The sequence below is a fragment of the Spermophilus citellus genome, assembly GCF_964194105.1.
Source record: "Spermophilus citellus genome assembly, chromosome: X".
Taxonomy (NCBI): domain Eukaryota; kingdom Metazoa; phylum Chordata; class Mammalia; order Rodentia; family Sciuridae; genus Spermophilus; species Spermophilus citellus.
The window spans coordinates 12,075,974-12,092,862 of NC_138190.1; the positions used below are offsets into that span (position 1 = coordinate 12,075,974).

The 16,889-nt window shown below is 37.7% G+C and overlaps 1 protein-coding gene across 3 annotated transcripts in view; it reads left to right on the forward strand.

Moving 5' to 3' along the window:
* Positions 1-16,889, forward strand: part of REPS2 (RALBP1 associated Eps domain containing 2) — a 216,049-nt gene that overhangs the window by 184,621 nt on the left and 14,539 nt on the right. For all 3 annotated transcript variants that reach the window (XM_081278301.1, XM_081278302.1, XM_081278303.1), the window contains exons 15-16: positions 3,062-3,145; positions 4,280-4,425. In XM_081278301.1, coding sequence (XP_081134427.1) covers positions 3,062-3,145; positions 4,280-4,425 — 230 coding nt within the window. The remainder of the gene's footprint in view (positions 1-3,061; positions 3,146-4,279; positions 4,426-16,889) is intronic.

The following is a 16,889-nucleotide window of genomic DNA, read 5'->3' on the forward strand; positions in this document are numbered from 1 at the left end:
TTGAGAACAAGGTCACTTTATTACCTCCTTCATTATTTTCACAAGAAGGAGACTTCACTTACCTCTACGGGGAAGGGAGTTGTAGAACACACATTTCTCTGTGTGCCTGAGGAGAAGTGACCAATAGAAAGGCAGAGGGCCGGGGTCTGTCACTCCTCCTCTCTCTGCCTGCCTGGTGAGATATGTCACTACACACCTGTGGTCCCTGCAGGGGGCTGCGTGCATAGACTTGGAGCCAGAACAGATACCTTCAAAGTAAGAGATTTGTGGGTAGAAGGAAGGAAGGGGCCTCAAGTCCAAGTTGCATTCTTTACCACAGTTCACCAGAATCTCTATACTCAAGCGGTTATTGGGCCCTCACTCAGCTATTAATTAAGTTGATGTTTGAGTCACAGATCTTGGAGTATGACTCCATTTGTCACAACCCACAAGGAAAGTGAAGAGAGTGCTGCATTCTCTGTACTCCTGACAATGAAAGCTCCTGGGGAAGCTTTGGTTGGGTGTTTCCCAGGCACTTCAAACTCTCTATGACTCAAAGTGGGCTCCCCTTACTGCTGCTTGTCCTGTGCTTCCTGTCTTGGGAATCCGCCTCAGTGTTCTTGTGGTGACCCAGGCGGACATCATGAGTCTCAGAGCATATAGGCCCTTTGTGAATTTTTGGAGCCTCCGTTTTTACCACCTCCAAACATTGCTCCTGTAACTGGCTGTGTTCTGCGTGTCACTAAGTCCTCAGCTGACTCTTTGCTGCCTGAGTCTTTTTTATTTGGGGTGGGGGATGGTATTGGGAATTGAACTCAGGGTCACTCAACTACTGAGCCCCATCCCCAGCCCTATTTTGTATTTTATTAGAGACAGGGTCTCAGTGAGAGTTGCTTAGGACCTTGCTTTTGCTGAGACTGGCTTTGAAATCACGATCCACCTGCCTCAGCCTCCCAAACTGATAGCGTTACAGGCATGCGGCACCGTGCCCAGCTGCTGCCTTAATCTTTGCTGCTATACATGGCTGTGTGCTTCTGTAGTTGCCACACTGCTTCCCACCATAGTTTCCTGAAGCATGATTGCTTGGCCATTTCTTCGTCTCTCCCCTAGACGTACACTCATACACTGCTGGTGGGGCTGCAAATTGATGCAGCCAATATGGAAAGCAGTATGGAGATTTCTTGGAAAATTGAGACTGGAGCCACCATTTGACCCAGCTATCCCTCTCCAGACTGCTTATAAGCAGGATCTGTACGTTGTTCATCCTTGGATAACAGCACAGGGCCCACCTGCAGTAGCAAAAATAAACATTGCCTTGAATGAATAATTCTTTGGCTTAAGGGTGCCTGAGGCTACATAGCATTGTGGTTATAAGCCTAACTTTCGAACTCAAGGCCTGGATTTAGATCTTGTTATTTGTGTGATCTTAGGTGAGTTCCTTAACTTCATGATCTTCAATTTCTTCACCAAAAGTTTGAGAATAATGATACTTCCTAGGGCTATGATGAGGGAATGCAATAAATAATCATGCAAAGCACTTTGAGCAATGTATGACATATAGCTCATATTCAGTGTGTCATAGTATCTGATAATAGTAACAGCAAAAATAATAAAACAGGGGGCTGGGATGTGGCTCAAGCGGTAGCGCGCTCACCTGGCATGCGTGCGGCCCGGGTTCGATCCTCAGCACCACATACCAACAAAGATGTTGTGTCCGCCGAGAACTAAGAAATAAATATTAAAAATTCTCTCTCTCTCTCACTCTCTCTCCTCTCTCACTCTCTCTTTAAAAAAAAAATAAAATAAAACAGTTATCATTGAAAGAAGGGAGAAGGCTGTAAAAAAGTACTTGGAACTAGAAATCAGGTATGTTGAATGCCTGCATAATGGGTTTAGAAGAGATGGAGTGTTTGGGATAAAAGATAGAAGCAGATGGGATTACTGTAAGGAAGAATGAATAGGGAGAGAAAAATGGGACAGGGGAACCGAAGACAGAAAGTTGAGAAACCCTATATTTGAAGGATAAGAAAAAACAAAAAAAAAATGATTACAAGTAGGAGATTGCAGCTTCTTGGATGCCAAGGACAGGAGTTTGAAAAAAAAAAAAAAAGCAGTCAAGGGTGCCATGTTGGGTGGAAGGGGAATGAGAAGATTAGAAAAGAATCTACTAAATGAGAGAATGTTAGTTCCCTGGGAACCAACCCTTTCAGTACAGTCAGAGAAAGAAGCCTTGCTCTCTGAGTGGTTAGAGAAGGATGGATTAGAGCACATCAAGGCAGTTGGTTGTGCTACAATGTGTTGCTATGAATTAATTTGTGCGTAAATGGAGGACTGTCAGTGAAATGTGGAAGTCATTTATTTTGCAAGTGGGTTTTTTTTCCTCAACATGTTAACATTTTGCACCATTGGCTGAAAGCAAAGTACTGTAACATAGCTGAAGGAAGCAAGTCTCTGGGAAATAGGGGGCCACACGTGACACCCAGTTACCCTGTGTTCTGGCATTCTTTGCCAATCTTTGTACATTTTAGTCATTGATTCCATACCACTTAGCAGCCTCAACAATCTGATGAGTCCTTCTACCACAAGCCTCCTTCTTTTTTAAATGTAAAGAGCCAAATTTACTAGAGTGTTTCTTTATTAGGTATTTAACATTTTTTAAAAATTGCAGTGTGTTTTAAATGATAATGATTGTTTTTCTTAGCACTCCAGTTAAGATCTTAAGGTCTTTTCCCCCATAGACCCCATTATTTTTAGAATTTGATTTTGTAAAGTGTTAGTTTTTAAGCAATATGTATGTCAGTTATAGTAGAAATTCCCATGATTCCTTTTCCTAAGGTTGAATAATGCGGGGAGGAGAGGTGGAAGGGAATAGCAAGGTCTGTGAGGAGTTTCCCCCAAGGATCACCAGACTCAACCATGCTTGGCTGCAACTTGGTCAAAATTAGTTTTCCCTGAGTGACCATTTTCCTGAATACTCTGTTATATATTTTGGTGTTATGTATTTTGGTTAAGATCAAATGTAGTATACATTTGGGTGGTTGTATCTTTGCATTTATATCATCTCTCTGATTTCTTGCTACAGTCTGAACAAGTATCTGAGACTGAGGTACTCCCACAGATGAACAGAGCCCCTTCCCAGGCTGCAGAAGGTAGTCCAGCAAAGAAGGTAAGGGCAGCATGAGGATGCCATTGTGGTGGCATTCTGAGGACCTCTCCCGGGCTCCTTGCCTCTGTTATCAGATCTACTGCTTTAAAGTTTCCATGTTCTGAAAGGAATGGGAACAATCCACTTTTCCTAAAATGTGTTTTCTTTGTGAAGATAAGGATCTTGAAACTTTCTGAACTTGACCCTTGATATTACTGAGAGTTCATACTCCCCTCCTCAACTTCCCAGCTAAAGATAGTGGCCTTGCTTTTGGCAAATCAAATGACGTGGGGAGGAATATATACATTTAGTGAAACCCCACACACCTGCTAAGCCTGAATGAACATTTTTTGGGGGTGGAATACTCTCCCCTTCTTGGCCTTTGTACAATGATTTCATCTTGCATTCCACTATCTTTACTTCTGCCCAGCCACGCCATTGAGTTCCCTTTCATTTGCTCAGTTAGTACCATCTACTTATCATGCTTGTTCCCTACTTTTTTTCTTATCCTCTTCTTGTTATTCCCCATTTTCTTCCAGGCCCTTCTCCCAGTGAAGAGAATGGGCCTTGGGCTTGGGAGCACAGATGATGCAGGGTCCTCCAAGGAAGCAGACCAGCTGTCTCCTTCCAGAACACAGTGTAGCTTCTTTGTTTGACTTTTTGTGGCTATCAGGAGGAAGAAAATTATAAGCACATGACTAAGACCTTTAAAAACTTCAAAATTTTTGTTATAAAAGGTGCCAAAGTAAGACAGAGCCAATTTTGTCTTCAGTTGAAAAAAAATCAAAACAAAACTATGTTAGATGCACAGGGTCTACGTGAGCTTAATTCACAAAAAGTAATAGATCGCTTACAAGGGAAGGCCACTAGAATCTGATTCCTGTGTTCTTCCATATGACAAAAAGAGGCAATAGACTGTAAGCATTTAAAAGAAAAAGAGACAAAGGAAGGCAGGCAGGAAGGCTGGCTACCTGCTGGAATCTGATGCCTGTATCTTTCCTGTTCTTGCCAAGCTAGGAGTCAGCCACTTATCCTTGGGTATGAAGTTTGAATAGAGCAATCTTCTGATCTTGGGGACAAAGCTAACATGATGGTGGTGGTGGGGGGGGATTTGTTTTTCACTTTGTAGTTTTTCGTTTTGTTTTTAATCCACAGGATATATCATATTCTCAGGCTCCATCAAAGCCCATTCGTAGGAAATTCAGACCTGAAAATCAATCTACGGAAAACCAAGAGCCTTCTACTGCTGCAGGTGGGCCAACTTCTGTAGCAACTGTGAAACCCCATCCAACGGTCCAAAAGTAAGTAGAACTGATGAGAACAAGATCAGACTCTCTTTTATGTGTGTGTGAGTGTAAACTCGCATCCGTGGAATAGTCTTATGATTGTCTTATTCACCTCTATGATAGGATTGAGGTCTCCCAGTCACACAGAAGATTTTTAAACTATAGAATTTTAACCTGACCCTATAGAATTTAAGGGGCAACTGAGTCCTAGGCTGTGGTGGTTTGGTTGGGTTTCCTGCCCTTTGTCTCTTCTTGCCTTCCTACTGTTCTTTATTGTGCTGACGTAGATTTTCCTAGGAAGAAGACAGTACTATGGGCAGTTTTCCCACTTTTCCTGTCTTATCTCATTCTTTTCAGGCATATGGCTAGCTCCATGACCACACATCTTTCAATAGAAGTGGTACGTGGTTTTTAAAAATCCCCATAAAGAGTTCTTGTCATCAGTCATCTCAGCTCTGAATGGGCACAGTTAGAACATCTATAATATTTATCTCACCAGCTGAAACTGATATTGGAGAGAGCATGGGGACATTTGTGGACATGACCAGAGACTTGAGACAACAAAATTATGGATAAATCATTTGGCTTTGAGAAGAGCCTTCACTTGCCTCATTTTTTTTTTAATTGTAACATTCTGTGAGGTATCAAGGGCAGAAACCTGCTGCTCTCACTTAACTTTACATGAGCCTGACTGGGCATGAATGTATGGGCTCAATATCTATCATGACACTTCTGTAAAAACCTTTTAGGTCTCTGGGGCTTATGTGGATTTTCTTCTACTTACACTGTCGTGGAAAGAAAAACAGCAAGTTTTGTGGGTGGTATCAGCAACTGGCCTTTGTAGCTGAAACACAGTTCTGAATTTTTGCATTCCTCTTCTTCAGATGATCTCCCCACCCTGCAAAGGGAAAATTCCCTGGTAGTATCAATCCATAAAAGAGATATTTTTTTCTAGTTTTCTTTTTTTTTCAATTTCAGTTTTATTGAAATGAAATTGACATACAGTTCATCTTTTAAATCTACAATCAATTAGCTTTTAGTATATGCACAAAGCCCTGCAGCTATCACTACCATCTAATTTTAGAACATCCTTATCATCCCCCAAAGAATCTCTGTTCCCCATTTCCCTTCTGTGCCCAGTGCCTGGCAACAACTAATCTACTTTGTATCTATTTTGCTTATTTGCCCATTTCATATAAATGGAATCATGCAACGTGTGATTCTTTGTGTCTGGCTTCTTTTTATAGTGTTTTCAGGGTTCATTCATGTTGTAGCATGAATCAGAACTTCATTTCTTATTGCCAAATAATAATCCATTGTATGGAGATACCACATTTTATTCAGCCTTTTATCAACTGATGGAATTTTATATTTCTACTTATTGGCTGTTAGAAATAATGCTGCTATACTATTTGTGTACTTGGTTTCTGTGTGAGACCTATGTTTTCACTTTTCTTGAGTGCATACCTAAGCATGGAATTCCTGGGCTATGTGTTCATTCTACATTTATCATTATCAAAATGTTTTTCATATTGATTGTAACATTTTACATTCTCATGAATGTGTGAGGATTCCAGTTTTTCTACTTCTTCATCCACATTTTTTTGTTTTATTATTATTATTACAGCCATCATAGTGTGAAGTGGTGTCTAATTGTGGATTTGATTTGTGTTTCTTTAATGACTAATGAGGTTGAGAATCCTTTCATGTGCTTATTGGACATTTGTATATATTATTTGAATAAATAACTATTCACAGCTTTTGTCTTGTGTGTGTGTGTGTGTGTGTGTGTGTGTGTGTGTGTGTTATTGGGGATTAGACCCAGGGGTGCTCTGTCACTGAGATACATTTCCAGCCCTTTTTTATTTTTATTTTGAGGTAGACTCTCACTAAGTTGTCCAGGCTGACCTCAAGTTTGTGATCCTCCTGCCTCTACCTCCTGAGTCACTGGGATTACAGGCATGCATCACTGTGCCTGGCCTTTGCCCACTTTTAATTAAGTTCTTAATCTTTCTCTCCCCACATTTTTTTTTGGTACTGGGGATTGAACCCAGGGGCATTTAACCTCTGAGACACATCCCCAGCCCTTTTTATTTTTTATTTTGAGGCAGGGTTTTGCAAAATTGCTTAGGGCCTCACTAAATTGCTGAAGCTGGCCTTGAACTTATGGTCTATTTGACTCAGCCTCTGGGATTACAGGTTTGCACCACTGTACCCAGCTAATCTTTTTCTATTTTGAGTTATGAGTTCTTTATATATTTTAGATACAACCCCCTTGTCAGATATATTATTTGCAGATATTTTCTCACATTCTGTGAGTTGTCTTTTCACTTTCTTGATGGCTCTGTTATAGAACAAAAGTTTTTAATTTTGATGTAATCCAGTTTATTTTCTCTTCTGTCTCTTATATTTTTGGTTTCATATCTAAGAAACCATTGCCAACTCCAAGTTCATGAACATTGGCTCCTATGCTTGCTTCTAAAAGTTTTAAGTTTTACACTGATGCTTGTATTCTGTTTTGAATTCATTTGGGGTGTGGTATGAGGATGGGATCCAACATTATTCTTTTTGCCTGTGGATATCCAGTAGTCCTAGCACCATTTATTTAAAGGAGATATTTCATTTTATCTGCCTGTTAATGAGTGTGCCTCAGCATGACAGCCTCTTGCTAGGTGAGGTGATCATATGATATCTAGTTGAGAGAGGCTAGGAGGCACTAGCACATTTCATAGTATAAACAGCAGGGATTTAGGAAGCTTAGGCTCTGAGGTCAGGGAATTTTATATAACGTCTTATTTTAGTTCCCAGACTAGTTTATTTTGGAGTGATAAGAAGTGACTTAATATTCACAATTAAAAAATATTTTTAGTTATAGATGGATACAATACCTTTTATTTGTTTATTTATATGTGGTGCTGAGGATCAAACCCAGGGCTTCACACGTGTGAGGCAAGTGCTCTACCACCGAGCCACAATCCCAGTCCCTCATAATTGTTTTTTGTACTGGGATTGAACCCAGGGGCGCTTAACAGCTGAGCCACATCCCCAGCCCTTTTTATTTTGAGAATGGGTTTATCTGAGTTGCTTAGAATCTCACTAAATTCTTGAGACTGGCTTTGAACTTGTGATCCTCCCGTCTCAGCCTCCTGAGGCACTGGGATTATAGGCATGTGCCACCGCACCCAGCTCAATATTCATGATTTTTTAAGCCCTGAGGAAAGAGCAGATATATGATGGTCAGTTTATAGTCCTTTCTCAACCAGAGTTTTGGAGAGAATTAAGCCTTGATGCCCTTAGACATTCATTGTGTGTAGTAAGTTAACCTCTCTCTCATGCATCTAGAGTGGTAGTTGCTATGTATTGTCTTTGGAAAAATTGAGAAAAGACTCACAAATAATTTTCTTCAGGGCTTACTGCTATAATAGAACACTGATTGAGAATGCCAAATAAAGTAGATCAGCTGCAAAGTGGTCATCAGCATTTTGAGAAATTAACATCAGAACTGAACCACTAGGATTAGACAGAGGGGAGTGAAGAGAGGGGAGGGGGTATGGGGGCAGGAAGGATAATAGAATGAATTGGACTTTATTATTCTATGTGCATATATGATTACACAACTAGCATGATTCTACATCATGTACAACCAGAAGAGTTGACACATCATACATAAATACATCTATTTATGTATGATGTGTCAAAATGCATTCTACTGCCATGTATATTAGAACCAATTTAAAAAACTGAACCAAATTTAGTTTTAAGTATTACCATTATCTCTTCCATTTAGTGCAAAGGAACTAATAAAATTTTGTCTTCAAGTGAATTGCTGAGTCTAAGTTATAAATAATAAACTGATTTCAGACTGTATCTTCATTAATAAGGACAAAAGTAGATTTTTCTTAGAAACAATTTGGCTTGGTTAGTTTTAGCCTACATCTTATGTATCTGCTACAAGGGTGTGCTTTTGGAAAATAGAATTATTTGAGCAGTTTGGAGATAGAGGATACCCCATGACTGTACCATGACAGGCCTTCATAGCCTCTGTTCTCTGTAACCCTAAGAGATGTCCTGGACAACCCCACAACATTCCTAGAAGCCAATGTGGTAGTGTTTGTTTGCCTGCATGATAATAGTTTATGCATGAAGGGACATCTAGTTCTCAGTGTGGTTGCAATTCTTTTCCCCTTCCCTCCTCATGCTTGGTGTTTATTGGGTTGCTGTGAGATTTGCAATTGATATCCATGATAAAAATCTCCCATTTCCAAACAGATAAAGGCAATAAAAGTTTGGTTCTTAGAAACTGTAAGCAGAATTTCTTTAGGAGAAAGCAGGGTCCAGGATGAACATTAAGAAGATTTTTCTTATTCATATTCTTTTTTTAAAATATTTTTTTAGTTGTAGTTGAACACAATACCTTCATTTTATTATGTAGTGCTGAGGATATAACCCAAGGCCTCACACATGCTAGATGAGTGCTCCACTACTGAGCCACAACCCTAGCCCCCTTATTCATATTCTTTAAAATATCAGTTTGGATGCTTAAAGAGAAAAGAGATAACAGTGGCTCAAAGAACATGGAAGTTAATTGATCTTTCTTATGTAGAAGTCTGAGTTGGTGAGTAGTCCAGAATGGTAGAGTAGCTCTGACCATGAATCCATGTACCTTTTGTTTTCCTGTTCTAGATTCCCTTGGGGATTTCCATTATTCGTATGGTTGAAAGTAGTTCACCACCAACATGTTCACATTCTAGGCCACAGTAGGGGGAAAAAAAGAAATTGAGAAAACCAGGCACACATCACTTCTCTCTGAGTCATTGGCCCCAAATTTAGTTATATGGTCTCACTCACCTGCCATGGACACAGAAATTTAGCTTCTTGTTGGGTGACCATGTGTCCAGCTCAAACTGAAAGTGATATGTTACTTAAAACAAAAAGTCATAAGAACAAGTTTTGAGAGATACGCTGGTACAAAATGGACAGTACCTCATGGTGCTGCAATTGTAAATCAACAGATAGCATGATATGAATGGAACTGGGAAAATTAAATATCTACTTAAATCTTATTCTCCCATTTTCCTCCTTGGAAACCAGGACAATTATAGCCTACCCTGGAACATTGAAGAAAAAGGTAGAAAAACCTATACAGGGGCTGGGGATGTGGCTCAAGCGGTAGCGTGCTCACCTAGCATGCATGCGGCCTGGGTTCGATCCTCAGTACCACATACAAATCAAGATGTTGTGTCCGCCGAAAACTAAAATAAATAAATAAATATTTAAAAATTCTCTCTCTCTCTCCCTCTCTCCTTTTTAAAAAACTCTCTCTCCCTCTCTCTCTCTCTCTCTCTTAAAAGAAAAGAAAAACCTATACAGTAGACGCTAAAAGCATTTCGGGGGGGGGGCGTTGAACCTGTGGTGCTTAACCATTGAGCCACATCTCCAGCCCCTTTTAGTTTTTATTTTGAGACGGGGCCTTGCTAAGTTGCTGAGGCTGACCTTTAACTTTCGATCCTCCTGCCTCAGCCTCTCCAGTTGTTGGGATTATAGGCATGTATTACCATGCCCACTGTAGAAGAAATTTTTGAGAGGCAAATTATTGCCTTTGATGAACCTTGAGAGGTATTCTGGGCCTGATACTGGTGTCTGGTTTGGGCCTCATCCTCTCTTTGCATTATTTGGGACTCCTTTGGTAGCAAGTAATAAAAAGCAACTTGAGGTAGCAAAACTATATTCTTTTTAAGGATATAGGGGTAGTTTGTGGAAAACAGTCACAAAAATGGATTGGAAGAGAGGACTGCAAAACCTTTTGGGCTCCTTCTGATTCTTCTTTATTCTCTTAGAATGTATTTGTCATTTTTTTCTGCGAAGAATTCTACCACCTTCATGCTTCAGAGTAATTACATTCTTGCTGTGCAAGGTCTAAGCTGAACTGAACTCTTAACTATAACCCACGTCCCTGTGAGAGAGAATCTGGTTAGCTCAGCATGGGAAAGCATCCATTCAAGTGTGAAAATGGCAGTGAGGGTTCAGGAAACAAACAGAAATGCCAGGAGTCCATCCCTGTAGAGGTGGGGGAAGAGGATAGAGAAGGGGTGACTTATAAGCTAGCATACATAGTGTGGTAATAGTTTAAAGGTGGAGGGGCATCCATTTCAGATCCACATCTTTTTAAAAACTTATTATTTTGAAATGATTATAGGTTGACAGAAAGATACAAAAATAGTACAAAGGTCTTGTGTATCTTTCACCTTGTTTCCCCCTTTTATTGCATTTTACCTAACTATCATATAGTATCAGAACAGGATAGTTCTATTGGTTCCTCACATTTTATCATATATGTCGATTCTTGTAACCACCACTGTAATTAAGATACTGAAATCACTCCTCCCTCCTTTTTCCCCACCATTTTTAACCCCTGGCAACCACGAATCAGTTTTCCATTTCTATAATTTTGCATTTTGAGAATGTTATGCAAATGAAATCACACAGTATGTTACCTTTTTGAGTTTGACCTATTTTACTCAGCATAATGCCCTTGATATCCATTTAGGTGGTTATGTATACCAATCAATACTGTTAAGCAGTATTCTGTGGCATGATATACCAGTGTTTAGCCATTCATCTGTTGAGGAAAATTTTGGCTGTGTCTAGTTACTGGTTATTAGAAATAAAGCTGCTACAACCATCTGTGCATGGTTTATTCTGTATACACAAGTTTTCCTTTCTCTGGGATAAGTGTCCAGGACTGTGATTATTGGGTTGCAAGTTAAATGTATGTTTAATTTGTAATAGCACTGCTAAGCTACTTTTTAGAATAGCCATACCATGTTACTTTCCCACCAGCAATGTATAAAGATTCAGTTTCTCTACATTCTTGCCATCATTTGGTAATATTTCTTTTTAAACTTAGCTGTTCTAATAGGTATATGGTGCTATCACATTGTGGTCTTAATTTGCATTTCCCTAAAAGTTAATGATTGTTAAATATCTTTTCTTGCGTGTATTTGCCATCATATATCCTCTACAGTAATATGTCTCCACCTATCTCTTGCTTATTTTCTAATTTGTTTTTTTAACTGTTAAGTTTTGAGTGTTCTTTCTATATTCCAAATACATATCCATTGTTAGATATGTTGTTTTCATATATTTTTCTTTCACTCTAGCTTGTCTTTTCACTCTCTTAACAGGGTTTTTAATAGAATAAAAGTTTTTTAAAACTTTGGCCAAATCAAATTTATTGACTTCTTTTTCTTTTGTGGATTGTGTTTTTGGTGTCACACCTAAAAATTCTTCACCTTAGCACAAAGATTTATATTTTCTTCTAAATATTTCATAATTTTATACTTTGCATTCAATACCATAATTTATTTTATTTATCTCCATCTGTCTGTCTATGGGTATTCACTTGCTTTAGAACCATTAGTTGAAAAGCCTATTCTTTCTCCATGGACTTTTTTGGCACCTCTATCAAAAATAATTTGGTTTTACATGTCCTATTTCCTGGGTGCACTCTTTTGTTTCATTCAGTGTGTCTCTTTTCCACAAATACCACAGGGCTTCATACATTTTAGGCACATGCTCTATTATTGAGCTATATCCCCAGCCCCTTGATGAGTATCTCCATTACATGATTACTTGATACTGTAAGGATATAATATGTTAAATTTCTCCCACTTTTATAACTATTTTTGAAATATTTTAAATTATTCCAATGCTTTTAACTTTCCATATAAATATTTAAATACTTTTGTCTTGAACTACAAAAAATGTTACTGGGATTTTGATAGAAATTGCCTTAAGCCTGTGTATCAATTTTGTATTAACATACTTACTATGTTGAGTCTTACAATCTATAAGCATATGTGTCTCCATTTGTTTAGATACCATTTGATTTCTTTCATCACTATTTTATATATAGTTTTTAGCATGCAAGTTCTATACATGTTTTGTTATATTTATATGTAATCATCTCATTTGGCATCTTTGTAAATGATAGTCATTTTATAAATTCTGGTTCCCAAATGTTCATTGTTAGAATATAGAAGTACTATTGAATTTCATATGCTAATCTTCTGTCTTGCAAACATACTTCTGTACTTGCTGAAGTCACTTATTAGTTTCAGTCTTTTTTGTGGATTCCTTGCAATTTTCTGCATAGAACATTATGTTTTCTGCAAATAAGGACTGTTTCATTTCTTTCTTTCTAATATATGTACCTTTTATTTCCTTTTCTTTCTCTTTTCTTTTTTTTCCTTTTCTGACTTACTATGCTGGTCAGGACTTCTAGAACTATGTTGAAAAATAGTGATGAGTGTAGACATCTTTGCTTTGTTCCCAATATTAGAGGGAAAGCAGTTTTTCATTAACTGTGGTGTCAGCTGTCATTTTGTTGCAAATATTTTTCATCAAATTGAGGAAGTTCACCTCTCTATCATTTTCTAAGAGTTTCTATCATGAGTGGGTGTTGGGTTCTATCAAGTGCTTTTTTTTGTGTCAGTTGATATGGTCATTTTTCTTTTTATAGCTTAAGATGGAGGATTACAACACAATGTGCACATGTGTTGAAACAACACATGGTACCCCATAAATATGTACAATTTTTATATTTTCATTTATCAATTAAAAATAAAATAGTGGGTTATATTGATTAATTTTTGAATATTGGATCATTCTTCTATTCCTGGAATGAACTTCCTTTGCTCCTGGTGTATACTTCTTTTTATATATTGATGAATTATTTTTGCTAATAAATTGTTAGATTTTTTTGTATCTATATTCATCAGGATACTGTGCTTAATTTCCTTTTTGTGCTGTCTTTGTCTACTTTTGGTATTAGTGATATTAACCTCATAAAATGAGCTGGGAAATGTTCTCTTCTGTGGTTGAGATGGTGCAGAATTGGCACTCTTTCTTTTTTAAGAATTTTGGGCCAGGCTTGGTGGTGCACGCCTGTAATCCCAGCAGCTCAGGAGACTGAGGCAGGAGGATGGTGAGTTCAAAGCCAGCCTCAGCAAAAGTGAGGCGCTAAGTAACTCAGCAAGACCCTGTCTCTAAATAAAATACAAAAAAGGGCTGCGGATGTGGCTCAGTGGTCGAGTGCCCCTGAGTTCAATCTCCAGTTCCAAAAAAAAGAGGTTTTTTTCATAGTTCTCCAGTGAAACTGTCAGGGCTTAGAGATTTATTTTGGGGGGAGTTTTTAAAAAGTACATTTTTAAAATGAAATTTGAAAATTTCAGAAAATTTTCAAAAGCAATGTGGAATAATGGGTGAGTTCTGGTAATTTGCGCTTTTGAAGCAGTTGGTCTCCTTCATTTAAGTTTTCAAATTATACAAAAGAAGGGAAGGGAAGTATTATTATATTTACCCTTTTTGTTGTTCATTCTTTGTTCCTCATGTTCTAAGATTCCTACATCAGTTTTTTGTTTTAGCAGTTTCTTTTGGCTGTTCTTTTTGGGTAGATCTACTGGCAGTATATTTACTTACCTTCATCTAAAAATGTTTTGGTTTTCCTTTAATTCCTAAAATTTATTTTTATTGGATATAGAGTTCTAAGCTGATAGTTTTTTGCTTTTGAACTTGAAAAGTGTGTCATTTCCTTCTGGCCATCATGGTGTCTGGTTAAAAATCTGCTGTCATTTGAATTGTACCCTTATAGATAAGGTTATCATTTCTTGTTGCTTTCAAGAATTTTTTCTTTGTCTTAATTTTTTAAAGTTTAATTATAATTTAGGCTGTTTAGGTTTTCAGTTTCTTAAATTTATAGTCTTATGTCTTTTGCCAAATTTGAGAAATTTTCAACTATAATTTCTTCAGATGCTTTTTCATCTTTCTCTCTTCTCTCCTGGAAGTTCATTGAGGCAAATACTATATCTTATTCTCTTATAGGTCCTTGAAGCTGTGTTCAGTTTTCTTTCCAGCCTAGTCTCTCTGTTCAGTTTGTTAATTTGTGTCTTCAAATTCACTGATTTTTGTCTTCTCTATTCAGCAGTTGAGCCCATTAATTGAGGTTTTAATTTCAGATGTTATATTTTTCATTGATAATGTACCCCTCCATTCCCAATGGTGTAAATGGAAGTAAAATAGGGAAACTGGACTTCCATCCTCACCTGGAAAAAACAAGATGGCAATACTCTTCCTTCACTGGCATAGTGTCAGAGGAAACATTCATTGTGTTTTTCTTTTCTGATTGGTACCAAGATTGAACCCAGGGGCACTTTACTACTGAGTTGAATCTCTGCCCATTTTTAAATTTTGAGAAAAGATCTTGTTAAGTTGTTGTGAGTCTTGCTAAGTTGCTGAGGCTGGCTTTGAACTTGTAATCTTTCTGTCTCAGCCTCCCCAGTTGCTGGGATTATAGGCATGTGCCACCATGCCTAGCTGTTTCTTCTTTATATCTTCTATTTCTTTACTGAAATTTTCTATTTTTTATTTGTTTTAGATATGCTTGTATTTGTCAATTGAAACATTTTTTATAATGGCTAAACTAAAATCTTAATTAGGTAATTTCATATCTGCATTATCTAGGTGTTGGCATCTGTTGTGTTTTCTCATCACATTACGATTTTCTGTTTCTTCATTTGATAAAGATTTTTTATTGTATCCTGGACATTTGGGGTATTATATAATGAAACTCTGAATCTTATTAAAATATTCTATTTAATTGTGCTTTCCTACTTGACTTCCATTTACACCATGGAGGATGGAAAGGTACATTGTTATTGCTGAATGGGAGTGGTACTTCAGGCTTCCCACTAGACCTCCACTGATACCATCCTGGCTGAGAAGGGGAGTGGTGTTTGGTTATTGCTCCTTATGTGGCCTCCACAGTGAGAAGAAGGTTCTTTCCCACTAGAAAGGAGTGAAGGTCCTGACTTCCTACTTGACATTCTCAGATGCAACACCACTTGGAGGGTACCCAGAGGAGGAAGTCTAGCCATCCACTTGGCCTTCGCTGATGAAGATGGGATTTGGGGATTTTAATTTTTTTGTGGTGTTTGATTGTAGTAGAGTAGTTATTGTCTAGAAGTTCTCTATATTACTTGGCTACCCCTTTCCAGTTCTTTTGGCTAGAGAAAACAGAGTTTTTTTAAGGGGGAGCCTTTTTGTCTGATCTCACTGGTATATATGTACTGCCAACTTCTACAGTATCCAGTCTGGGATATATGATGCAAAAGAAAACCCAGAGAATTCACTACTGTGTGTTTCCTTGGGTATTGAGTTCTCTTTCTGGTTTACCTCTTTATTCCATCTTTTAGAGTTCTCTTATGTTTATTTTTTATATATTGTCCAGAGATTTCGCTGTACTTAGCAGGAAGAATAGAGAGAAATGTGTCTACTGCATCTTCTCCTGGACCTAGAAATCTAATCTATAAATATATTTTTCTCATTCACTTGTGAAATTTAATAATGTCATGTAAGTAGAGAGTAGAATAATGGTTACCTCAACCTTCCTTACATTAAACTTAAAAAAATTTTATTGGTTCTTTTTAGTTATACATGACAATAGATTCCATTTTGATGTAATTATACAAGCATGGAATATATCTTTCTAATTAGGGCCCCAGTACCTCTCCTTCCCCTTCCCTTTCCCCATCCCCTGTTCCCTTCTAATAGATTGTTTAATCTATGTTTTTAAAAAGCAGATTTGAAGCTTCTTCCTGCCTCTCTATGGATGAAGAAAGTAATCTTTAATTCTGAACTTACTAGGGACATATTATGTCTTCTATGATAAATAGAGTGGCTAGCATACTCTGTATCCTCACTAAATGTTAATTTTACCTGTATAGTGGTCACAGACCATTCTACTTCAGTTGCTACAACCTGGAATCCTTCTCTCACTAATTACAAATAGGTGTTTTTCTAAGGAAATAGAAATCACCCTTTTGCTCTAAAAATTTTGTATTTTTTTGCTATGGGATAAAATGTTGTAGGTTATGCCTGTGATGACCATGTTTATGTATCTTCCTAATCATGAGCAGTTTTAAGAGGTAAAGATGGTAGTAAAATGACCTGTTACCAAAGAGGTTAACCAGAGACTTTAATGTGCAAAGTAGTACACACCTTTTCTCTCAATTTACTATTGAATTAACTCAGGGATATTAAAATATTCTGATTTTTTTCTCAATTGCCACAGATCCATGCTGGTGCATGCACATGGACACCCCACCCCCACTCCAATATCCATTAACAAAGAAATAATGGAAAGTTAGGCAGCTAAAGAAAATATTCTTCTATTATTTTCCTTCAGGCTTGTCCAAAGAGGCCAACTGCAGGTCTTTTAAATGTCATTAATCCTTACACAAAAGGACATTCGAATAAATAAGGTTTGTTAGAAGAAATGCCTATTAAAATGTCCAGAATAAATGGAACACCAATGTTTGTAAAGGTCCAATTCACAGCTTTTATTCAAGTTATAAAATGGGAATTATTTCAGGTGTAAATAATTCATCCCGACAAATTTGTTTCATTTGGTGCCTGCCTGT